The sequence below is a fragment of the Panthera pardus genome, unplaced genomic scaffold (assembly GCF_024362965.1).
Source record: "Panthera pardus isolate Hobbes unplaced genomic scaffold, ASM2436296v1 HiC_scaffold_12, whole genome shotgun sequence".
NCBI lineage: Eukaryota > Metazoa > Chordata > Mammalia > Carnivora > Felidae > Panthera > Panthera pardus.
This window is the reverse complement of record NW_026526677.1, coordinates 11458990-11471447: the sequence shown is the minus strand read 5'-3', so window position 1 is coordinate 11471447 and position 12458 is coordinate 11458990. Positions and strand designations below refer to the sequence as shown.

General features: G+C 39.6%; 1 protein-coding gene across 1 annotated transcript; it reads right to left on the bottom strand.

Moving 5' to 3' along the window:
* Positions 1–1563: 1563 nt before the first annotated feature.
* Positions 1564–2874, bottom strand: LOC109246490 (olfactory receptor 10V1). The gene has a single exon (XM_053899675.1). It carries the CDS (start codon positions 2872–2874, stop codon positions 1945–1947), a length of 930 nt encoding a protein of 309 aa, XP_053755650.1. The 3' UTR covers positions 1564–1944.
* Between the last annotated feature and the right edge of the window lie 9584 nt (positions 2875–12458).

The following is a 12458-nucleotide window of genomic DNA, read 5'->3' as shown; positions in this document are numbered from 1 at the left end:
CAGTTGGACAACAATTCCCAAAGAGGAGGACTACCATAGGTGCTTATTTATCATGTTCTATTCTAGATATTGGTTAATGATTTCGACAAAGGAAATGAAATATAATTGTAATTTTGACCATGACATAAAACTAGATGAATAATATAATTCCTGAAGATAACTTTGGTAGTTTGGATCTCTTGGACTAAACCAATAAAAAAATCAATATATTAGTGTTAAATGAGAAGTCCTACACATATGTTAGTAAAATAAATTGTGGTCAGGCAGTATTGAGAGGCATATGAAACAATATGGAGGTTTTATTTGATACCACATTTATGAGAGGTTACAGTGATCAAGAGCAATTGATAGAAACATAGTTCACAGGTCATGGAAAATAACAGTTCCGCAGAACAAAATATTCTCAGTGGATTGTGTTCATTTCTGGGTGAAAATTTGTAGAAGGACATGGAACGAGGGAAAATTAGAAGGTGACTGGTGTGAGAGCATACAAATATGATCTCCTGGAGAGAAAACTGATGGAGTATTTGCTCTACAGAGAAGAGAGTTAAAGACTTAAAAGAAGACACAAAATCCATCCTAATACTTAGAAGAACTGTCAAGGAGAAGAAAGCTCTAGAGGGTAAAAACAGGATCAGTGGGAGGAAGTTGTTTGTAGATGGACTTTAGCTCAAACGAATGTGTGGTACTGTAACAAACAAGTTGTCCAACAAGAATGTGGTGTCTTACAAGTTAATGATCTCTCTCCTTGGAAGCTCAAGCAGAGTCTGGAACACTGAGATGCTATAGAAGGATTCTGGTGGAGTCCGAGATTCAACGAGGCTCACTTTCTCCCTTTCCCATATTTTCACTTATTAAATTAAATAGCATTTTCCTTCATTACTATCCTTTTTATTGCTGGGGTGCTCTTTAAAAGTTATGAGAGTTGGGGCGCCTGGGTGGCGCAGTCGGTTAAGCGTCCGACTTCAGCCAGGTCACGATCTCGCGGTCCGTGAGTTCGAGCCCCGCGTCAGGCTCTGGGCTGATGGCTCGGAGCCTGGAGCCTGTTTCCGATTCTGTGTCTCCCTCTCTCTCTGCCCCTCCCCCGTTCGTGCTCTGTCTCTCTCTGTCCCAAAAATAAAAATAAAAAAAAAAAAACGTTGAAAAAGTTATGAGAGTTATGAGTTTTCTTTTTGGTTAATACAACAAAACCATATTAAAAAAAAAGTCCCCCTTCCTTTGGCCAACTGCAAAACCTCCTCTTTTCTTTTCTTTTCTCTTCTTTTTCTTTTCTTTCTTTTTTTTTTTTTTTTGGCATTCAGGGCCTGCTTGGCCAATATTGTGTGAAGATAGCTTAGTCTTTAGATTTCTATTAACAATTTTTTTTAAATTTTTAATTCTTTAGAGAGAGAGAGAGAGTAGAAGCAGGGGAAAGGAGCAGAGGGAGAAAGAGAGAATCTGAAGCAGGCTCTATGCTCAGCATGGAGCCCGATGCAGGGCTCAATCCCATGACCCTGGGATCATGACCTGAGCTGAAGTCGAGAGTCAGAGGCTCAACCAACTGAGCCACTCAGCCAGGCGGCCTGTCTTTAGATTTTTTAAATACCTGTGTTCTCATCCTGGGTATGTCTTTTGTTAGCCATTTTGGTTTCCTTTTCTAAAAAAATGAGGACAGTGGTACTTACTATGGGCTAAGTGAGATAACCCATGTAAAGTGCCTAGTATATAAAGTCCAATAAATGTTGATGTTCCTCCATCAATGCCCAGGACATGCTGCCCTCCATGACACAGCTTTATTTCAATTACACAGTAGTATTCTTCTCCTCTGGTGATCCTAGAATAGTGGGCCATATCTCAGTTTGCGAGGACATTCTTGGCTCATGCATGCTGTCACAGCATAATTATTAATAGCATCCCGTTTTGCCCTCAAGTGTCCGATTTTGACAAGTCATGGGATCATCCTACCTAGAACTTCCTCAGCGCCTTCTGTAGGGCATCTTTCAGTTCCTTGTTCCGCATACTGTAGATCAAAGGGTTTAAAATGGGAGTGATGAAGGTGTAGACCACGGACACCACCCGGCCCATCTCAGGAGAGTAGCTGGAACTGGGAGACAAGTATATAAAGCTGGTGCAGCCATACTGCAGGAGGACCACTAAGATGTGCGAGGAGCAGGTGGAGAAGGCTCGGTGGCGCCCTTCTGCTGACCGGATCCGTAAAATGGCTGCCACGATGAAGACGTAGGAGATGGAGATTAATGAGAGTGGGACGCTTAGGACGATGAAGCTGACGATGTACAGGGCAGTCTTGTGAATGTGTGTGTCTGCACAGGCCAGGCGCATGACAGCAGGCATGTCACAGTAGAAGTGGTAGATCTCATTGTTGTTGCAGAATGGGAGACGGAAGATCAAAATAGTCAGTGGCAGCGACAGCAGGAACCCCAGCACCAGGGACCCTACCACCAGCTCCACACACAAGGGCCAGCTCATGACGTGGGTGTATCGTAGAGGGTAACAGATTGCTACAAACCGGTCATAAGCCATGACCGCAAGCAGGACACAATCAGCTCCACCCAGGAAGACAAAGAAAAACATTTGGGTCCCACAGCCAGGGATGGAAACAGGAGTCCTGCCCATTGAAAGAAGGTTCGCCAAGGCCAGTGGGGCAATGGAAGACGTATAGAAGATTTCCAGAACTGCCAGGTTCGCCAGGAAAAAGTACATGGGGATGTGGAGGGAGTGGTTGATCTGGACAATGACTGCAATTGTGGTGTTTCCGCTGAGGCTGATCAGGTACATCGTCAGGAAGGCCACAAAAATCCCTACTTGTACCTTAGGGTCAGCTGAAAATGGACGAAAGAAGAATTGTATCTTTGCAGTTTTATTTATTTCTTCCATGGGTAGTGTGCTGGATCTAGAAAAAGGAAAGATGACATGTGTCTCTAGGTACCTCCCATTTAATGTGACACAGTCACATTCCCCTGTTTAATGTTAGAGCACTTTCTGAGGTACCTCAGTGGTTATGGGCACCCTTTCATTTCAGAGCAAATCGTGGAATATTATAATTTACACATATGCTACTCCTCTCATTTCCTCCTCTACCCTGAAGAGGAGGACTGAGAAATCCTCCATGGTGGCGATTTTGATGCTCTTTGCTTTGATTCTGGTGCCTAGCACCATGTCCAATACAGGAAGCTTTCCAAGAAGTATTTACTGAATGAATGAATGAATAAAGTCAGCTTAAAGTTCAAAGTTACAAAATGGATAAAACAGGGTATTAACTCATCATGGGAAACTCAAAGCAAAAACGTTTTCGGAAAGTTTAATTGGATGTAGGTTATAATTTAAAGAGACTTGTGGTCCTGGTGTGCTGTGATATTACAGCACACACTGTAATTTAGCTCGACACCTAGAAACATTGATTCAGCCTGCTTTCTCTCCTTTCTTCAATTTGTTCCTAAATGCTGATAGTTTGTCCTTCAAAAATTTCTCATATCTATTGCTTTGGTCCTTTTCCACTGCCCCAGTCATTTCTATCCATTGTTATCTTACATTTGGGTTCTTGCGATAGCCTCCTGTGTAATCTCCCATTTTCCTTCCTCTTCCCGTTATCATCCATCCTGTTCTCCATTATCACATTACCCACCTACTTAGTCATTTTCAGTGCCTTCCCATTGCCTAAATGACCTTCATGCTCCTCTGCTGATGATTCCAGTGTCTCTTGGACTTGACTGTTTTAGTCTAATCCCACCATGGCCTCAATTATCCCTGTCATGTACTATGGAGTCTACTCATTGGCCTCTTCTCCATCATTGTTCTTTGTGCTTCACATACTTCTGTTCTCCTTCCAGTTAGAAATCTCATCATCTCTCTTTTGCCTAATCCAAATCCTGTTCAACTTTCAAATTCTAAGTCATGTTCTTCTTTTCATGGTCTTCCTAGGTCACTCCAGTTAAAAAAAAGTCCCTCTCTCCTTTCCCTGAAATTCTATGTTTCTCTGAGTGTTATGATTTTAGTGCTAGTACACGGTCTTTTATTATATCCAGTTCCAAATTATATTCTATGTTCCCTGAGGACAGAGGATGCGTCTTATGACAAATTGTCATTTATTCCATGTTAAGTGGTAGGCATGGTGGAAAATGATTTAGGTGTATTAGGTCACTTAGTCCACAAAGCCATTTTAAGAGGCCTGTACTATTATCATCCCATTTTACAGATGAAGACAGAGGCTTAAAGAGGTTAAGAAATGTTTTGAAGTCATGCAGGTAGAAAGTGAGAGAGGAAGGATTTGAATACAGTCTATTTGACCACAAAAGTCTCGTGCTTGATTTTGGTTCATACCATACTGCCTCCTTCTATACTACTTTATATTTCCTAAATGGCTTTGTTATTTAATTATATTTTCATCCATAGGTAGAACTCTAGATGGTCAATGGTAAAAAGAGCACCTGAGATCTGAGAACAAAAATGTTAGATTACAGTATTTTCAGATTTGAAAAGCATAATTACAATCTAGACTGTTGTTTTATTTAGTAAATGCTGCCCGTAACAATGTAACAAAAAGAATCTCCTTTCTTTCTCTTATAAGGAGCAGGGAGAAAGGATTTGGTTAAAAACTATGATGTTCGGGTGAAGATGGAGGAGAGTGGTTTAATTCATCCTTCACGAGAGACAACATGGAAACGAAGAGAAGGTCTTCTGTGGCCCAGGCCCCAGAGTCCTGAGTGATGTCCAAAGGGTCTCCATAGGAGCCTGAAGTTTTAATATCCTGTCTTCTGGTGGCTAAGAGTCTAGTCCCAAAACCAACACAGTAGCTTTGTATTGAACCAAACCTATTCAGGTGAATACAAATGAATAACTCAATTCATAAGAAGGACACTAGAGATGGAAATTCCAAATGGTGCCTTCTGTTCATTTGTTTTCTCAGTTACCACCTCCTTGGGCACAGGAAGTCTTGGGCATAAATCCACCTAATCTCCTCAAAGCACTTGAGTCTAAATGCAATGTATAGGCTGCATTGGCTTCATTTCATTACAAGGTCTAGAAAAGGGAACAGGAAATCAAACATAGAGAAATACTATGAAATCCAGAGTTCTGAATAAGAAATCCAAGTGCCACATTATCCAGTTTCCTATCTAACTATTCTCTTCATTTCTTTCTGCAAATTTCCCCACCCATGGTAGTCTCTTCATTGTGAGAAGATAAAGATGTAAGTTAGGTTCTATCTGGAAGCTATATGAATTGTAGGTTATATGAAGTGCTTTCGTTATTGCAAAGAAGAAACCAAGTAGACACATTTCAAAAGATGGTCTTGATATTTCTTTCAGATACTCCTTCTATATGATGCCAAAATATTGAACCAAATGTTGGGCATCGTGCAAATAAATAACTGAAAGCTTTACCGACTATTCTTTATATAAATCCTGAGGGATAGTGGTAGTTATTTGTATCTATGCATGCTTCCGAAACCATATTCCGGGTGCCTGGGTGGCTCAGTCAGTTTAGCGTCTGACTCTTGATTTCAGCTCAGGTCACTATCTCACAGTTTGTGGGTTTGAGCCCTGTGTTGGGTTCTGTGCTGGCAGCATGGAACCTGCTTGGGATTCTCTCTCTCCCCACCCCGCCCCTTCCCTCCCCTACTCATGCTTTTTCTCTCTCAAAAACAAATAAACAAACTTAAAAAAAAAATGTGTATATTCTACAATCTACAGGGTACAAAGCTATGTCCAGGACAAAAATGAAGTCCCAGAATCAAGATGGTGCAGCTTTCTTAAAAGGTCAATTTTGTTAAAAAAAATTAAAAAAAAAAAAAAAAGGTCAATTTTACCTTGAAAATTTTTGCAAAATTACTTCATGTAAAAAAAAGTGGAGATAGTATACATAGAAGGAAGATCTGCATGAATTTTGGGAGATTAAAAACAAGATTTCCAGGAGATTTATTACTTGTGGCTGCTCGCCAAGTCCTTACGAATATAAATTGTCTCTCATGCTAATTAATTAGTACTTAAATAGAAAAGCTTTAGATGTACTGATTTAGACCATAGATTGGCTATTACCCAATGAAAAATAATTTTCCAGACTTCCCAAATATACAGTCTTGATTTGGAAAGTCTCCTCCCTTATTATTCAAAAGAAAACAACTCAAGTAGTAGTCACCATTTTCTAAGATAAGTGAGGCTCAGAGAAAACACTCAGGGGATAGCTAGTCTTTGGAAAGATGGTTTATCATCTCCTGAGACTGTTTACCATCAGACAATGAAGAACATGGCTCCACGAGTTCTCCACGAATTGTCCTTCATGTAATTCCTGTCCGGGTTGATTAGTGGCCATAAAAGGTCACAGATGCCCACAGAATCAGAGCTCTGGCACATTATCTGGTCCATCTCTTCCAAAGAGATTGCTCGACTTGTCCAAGCATTTTTTAACTCATCATTTAAACATGCAAGGCACTGCAGGGGATGCAAAGATGATTGGGATATCATCTGTTCTGTGCAGTCATAGGGACAAGACTGTTGGCCAGATTTCCCCTTATTCTTGTTGTGTTTAAAACACTTTTGCATCCCCTTGTCAGTTTTGCATCCCCTTGTCAGTTTCCCTCAATTAAAATTGTAGGCAACATTTAAAATAAAGGCTGAAAAGTTAGTTAAAAGGTGGTCTTTTCACTAAGTCAGTAAACTGCCTCTTTGGTTAGACAACTAGAACTTAGGAAAATGCGTATATAAAACAAGCATATAATTTGGGGGAGATGATCCTTCCAAGAAATATGTTACAGAGGAGGCTATGCTGGAATTGAATGACGTGCATTCAAATTCCAGCTTTCTACTTAATAGTTTTGTGATCTTGTAAGTCACTTGCTCTCTCTAAGAGAGAGAATTCCATTTGCTCAGAATAACAGCTCACTTTTTTACAAGAATGTTGTGAGGTGAAAATGGAACAATGTCCATAAAAGAACCTACTGGGATGCATGGCAGTGTATAAAGTATACCGATTCATTGATTCCTTCCATTATCTATCTTGAGACTGAGAAAGATTTAAATTGCTGGGTAGAATGCCTGGCAGGTGTATCTAATATTTTTTGGGAAATCTTTTACACACCTCTGGTTCCATTTGTAGTTTCCTATGTCACCTTATATTGCATAATTCCTCTTTGAATAGAATGAGCAGTGGCCACTGTCTCAGAAATTAGTTGTTACTATTAAAAGATAGCTTATATAGAATGTCTTGACTTCAGGTTTATCTGGCCTATTTGACCTACAATGGCATATCTCTTAGCACAAAGTTGGACTCACCTACAGAGGAAGATGAACTCTTAACTTGGGAGTTTTGATCATAGGATGAACAGAGAAGGAAGAACAATGTTATAACCATCATTCACAGGACAAAAACCCTGTTTGAAGCATAGTGTTCGTGGTTTCTGGAGATACTCATACCAGCTGGGAGATCTATTCGTAATGATTCAAAGAAAATGTCCCAATGTCAGATGTACCAAACAAAAGATATATTTGTCCTTACAAGACATTATTGAATAACATTTTCTATATGTCTGAATATATGTGAATTTCATATATGAACTTATGAAGTCATAAGTATCATTCATAAAATGAAATTCAGATTTCATATCCATTTATATATCTCAAGAGATTAGATACCTAAAGAGACTCTACTCTGGAAGAGTCTTTTGTGAGAATTTTCTGGCAGCAGCATCTGGAAAGGAGAAATGCCAGTGTGGTATTGCTTTACTCAAATATGTTGAATCATATGGAATTTGTTTCTGAAAACCAATAATGGTAGCATTTAGGCAATTTCACATGATTCAACATAATACTTTTACAAGCATATATTGAATATGTCAAAGGAAATATTCAGGTATTTAACCAAAAGTTATTCTCCTACTGCATACCAATGGGCAACATTTATTGGGCACTCATACACTGTGCTAATCATTTTTCAGGGATCATTTCACTTAAGTGGTCCTTCAGTGAATATTCAACAGATACCTTTATTGTACAAACTTTTTAGATGAAGAAATTCAGGCTTCTGGGTTTGACGAACTTGCTCAGCTGTTAAATGGCAAAGTAGCACTTAATTCTTAGGTCAATCTGGAAGCAAGTCTAAGCTTCTACCATTCAAATAAACTGTACAGGGACGCCTGGGTGGCTCAGTAGGCTAAGTGACCAACTCTTGATTTAGGCTTAGGTCATGATCTCATGGTCCGTGAGATCGAGCCCCGAATTGGGCTTCGTGTTAACAGTGCAGAGCATGCTTGGGATTCTCTCCCTCTCTCTCTCTGCCCCTCCCCATACTCTCCCCCTCTGTCTCTCTCACACACAATAAATAAATAACCTTTAAAAATAAAAAAGAAAATGGAACTGTACACACTGAGCAATGCACTATATGTGTAAGGCTGAATGTAATGTGTCCTAGAGAGACAAAATTTTTAATTTTTTAAAGTTTATTTATTTTGAGAGAGAGAGAGAGAGAGAGAAATCACAAGCAGGGGAGGGGAAGAGAGAGGGAGAGAGAGAATCCCAAGCAGGCTCCATACTATCAGCATGGAGCCCAATGTGGGACTCAGTCTCACGACCACGAGATCACAACCTGAGCCAAAATCAAGACTTGGATGCTTAACCGACTGAACCACCCAGGTGCCCCCCAAATTTTTAAATTCCAATTGTCCACTGTCAACAAAACTATTTCACTGGAAAGTGATGTGTCACAAGACTTCCTCAGTTTATTACAAGTCAGTGCTCAGTCCTCTAATTTGTAATCTCTCTCTTTTCCTTTTTGCTCCTCCTTTTCTTCCTCTTCACCCACTACCCATTTAATCAACAATATTTACCTTAATAAACCCTTTAAAAAACGTTTGTTAAGGCTCTACTTTATGTAAGGCATAGCTCAAGTGTCTGGGAAAAGGAGGAAACGTGTAGAGAATGAGAGAGGTCAGTGTTCAAAGAGTTCAAAATTGAATGAGAGCAGTAAAAATAGTAAAAGTCAAATTCACTTAAGTATTCTCATGAAAGGATAACATGCCGGGCACACAGGCATATCTCTGTGCAATAATGTCTTTTGAAAAATGCATGTAATTAGAATTACCTTTTAATGCATAAGGGGATTCTCAATGTGAAGGATCCTCCTTGTAATTCCTTTAATAATAGAAATGAATGTTTCCTAATTTTTTGGCTTCTGTAAGTTTGAAGTTTGGAGTGATGGATTTTTTTAAACTAGAGGAAGCCTTAAAAGTACTGACATCTGTATGTTTCAGTGCTAATTAGCGGTGAACTCTTAATCTGATCTAGAGTATGATCCCTTGATCTTTTTGGACAGAAGCTCCTTCTTGCCACTCAGCAATTTGAAGAGCATGGGTTTTACGGTATGTATTCTTGAGTTCCCCTGAAACTGTCGTGTGTAAAACATTGGTTCTTCTTAGGAACTGGACTTTGACTCTTTCTCTGAAAGGCTCCGTCCTTAGCTTCTCTTCCCTGGCCAGTGTCTACCACAAGGCTTGGCTTTTACAAGCTAGGGATTTTCCTAATCTTTTCAAATCTGGTGTCTGGGAGGAGATTCTTACCTTATGCTGGACTCATGTGGACTGTAAGCCATTGCAGATTTACTTGGATCCTTTGCCAAACACTGAGAACCCCAGGAATCTGCCCCTAGGTCCTTCTGTCCTCAGAGGATCCCCAGGCAGGTATGCTGATCACTTCTAGATTCATAGATCTGGCTGATTCAGGACACTAGGTTAAAACACTTCTCAAACTCAACCTGATTCCTATCTGATCAACTCTTAGCCTGAAGTTACGTTCCACCCTGCCTTTTTCTTCTTTGTATAAGGTAACGTCTGGGCTTTACTTACTACATCTCTGTAGTCTAAAACTTACCTTTGAAGTTCCCCTGATATTCAGACTCGAAATTATCATCCAGTAAGGACATTCATAACTAATCTGGCTAAAGTGACATTCTTGGTCCCCTGAGATGACTGAGGTGTGCCTGGGAAGCAGAAAGCAACACGATTAAATACAGTGTTCCTTAAAAATTAAAATTGCATCAGGATTATTCCACTGGTACATCTTCCCTGAGGGTCATCTTTTAGTAACTTGTTGGTAAGTTCAATGATGAAGTCAGTTGGGGAAAGAAAAATTATTATTTTCACTTGATTTACCTTGAAATCATGTTTTTAAAAAGATCACTTCTACATGCAGCATTTTCTTTTCTTTTCTTTTTTTTAGTGGGGAGGGCATATTTTGCAATATCCTCTGCTCTCTTTGCTTCTGGAAAAGCAATTTCTCCTAATTTTACTTTATAGTTCTGATTTTTAAAAATAGCTTTTTTGCTTTAAAATTTTTTAAATATTTATTTATTTTTGAGAGAGAGAGACAGAGAGAGAATGAGCGGGAGAGGGGCAGAGAGAGAAGGAGACACAGAATTAGAAGCAGGCTGCAAGCTCCAAGCTGTCGGCACAGAGCCAGACTAGGGGCTTGAACTCAAGAACTGTGAGAGCATGACCTGACCCAAAGTTGGATGCTTAACTAACTGAGCCACCCAGGCAACCCTGCTTTTTTTTTTTTTTTAATGTTTATTTTTTTATTTTTGTGTGAGAGAGTGCAAGGGGGGCTGGGGCCGAGAGGGAGGGGGGCGGAGGACCCAAAGGAGGCTCTGTGCTGACAGCAGCGAGCCTGATGCAGAACTTGAACCCACCAACCGTGAGATCATGACTGGAGCCGGAAGTTGGATGCTCAACAGACTGAGCACCCAGGCGCCCCTTTATATTTCTGATTTTACTTCTTAGTCTATTTTGCTGGCTTCTTCTCTTTCCCTAACTTCCCCTCGAGGTGGGTCTTGGTCCTAGGTCCTCTTTTCTTATTTATTTTATTTTATTTTTTTTGCAAATGGTTCAGTTTCTTTAGGCTTTAAATACAGACAACAGGCTGATGACTCTCAAATGTGTTATTTCCAGCCAACCTCACCCCTGAACTCCAGACTTGTATATTCACTGTCTACTTGACATCTCTATTGCATCACTGATGAGTATCTCCTGTTTCACATATCTAAAACCAGAGCCTCCACTCACCATCTACTTGGGTGTTGAACCATTCAAATCCTGACCTTGGTCTCTCAGTAATATTTGTTGAGATTAATGAATAATGATGCTTCATTCAAATTCATCCAAAGACATGGTTTTCTTTCAGTGTCCCCTGGAGAAATGAGGGACCATCTAGAGTTCTTTTTTTATTTATTTTTATTTTTTATTTTTATTTAATTTATTTTTTTAATTTACATCCAAGTTAGTATATAGTGCAACAATGATTTCAGGAGTAGATTCCTTAATGCCCCTTTACCCATTTAGCCCATCCTCCCCTCCCACAACCCCTCCAGCAACCCTCTGTTTGTTCTCCATATTTAAGAGTCTTTTATGTTTTGTCCCCCTCCCTGTTTTTATATTATTTTTGCTTCCCTTCCCTTATGTTCATCTGTTTTGTATCTTAAAGTCCTCATATGAGTGAAGTCACATGCTATTTGTGTTTCTCTGGCTAATTTCGCTTGGCATAATACCCTCTAGTTCCATCCACGTAGTTGTAAATGGCAAGACTTCATTCTTTTTGATTGTTGAGTAATACTCCATTGTGTGTGTGTGTGTGTGTGTGTGTGTGTGTATATATATATATATATATACATATATATATATATACATATATATATATAGAACATGTATAGAACATGTATATATCTACATCTTCTTAACCAACTGAGCCACCCAGGTGCCTCGTATACCACATCTTCTTTATTCATTCACCCATCAATAGACATCTGGGCTCTTTCCATACTTTGACTATTGTTGATAGTGCTACTATAAACATTGGGATGCATGTGCTCCTTTGAAACAGCATACCTGTATCCCTTGGATGAATACCTAGTAGTGCAATTGATGGGTTGTAGGGTAGTTCTATTTATAATTTTTTGAGGAAGCTCCATACTGTTTTCCAGAGTGGCTGCACCAGTGTGCATTCCCACCAGCAGTGCAAAAGAGATCCTCTTTCTCTGCATCCTTGCCAATGTCTGTTATTGCCTGAGTTGTTAATGTTAGCCATTCTGACGGGTATGAGGTGGTATCTCATTGTGGTTTTGATTTGTATTGACCTGAGGATGAGTGATGTGGAGCATTTTTTCATGTGTCGGTTGGCCATCTGGATGTCTTCTTTGGAGAAGTGTCTATTCATGTCTTTTGCCCATTTCTTCACTGGATTATTTGTTTTTTGGGTGTTGAGTTGGATAAGTTCTTTATAGATTTTGGATACTAACCCTTTATCTGATATGTCATTTGCAAATATCTTCTCCCATTCTGTCAGTTGCCTTTTAGTTTTGCTGATTGTTTCATTTGCTGTGCAGAAGCTTTTTATTTTGATGAAGTCCCAATAGTTCACTTTTGCTTTTGTTTCACTTGCCTCTGGAGATGTGTTGAGTAAGAAGTTGCTGTGGCCAAGGTC

Excerpts from the sequence above, each read along its gene's own strand:
- LOC109246490 (XM_053899675.1), bottom strand. The coding sequence starts at position 2,874 with ATGGAAGAAATAAATAAAACTGCAAAGATACAATTCTTCTTTCGTCCA.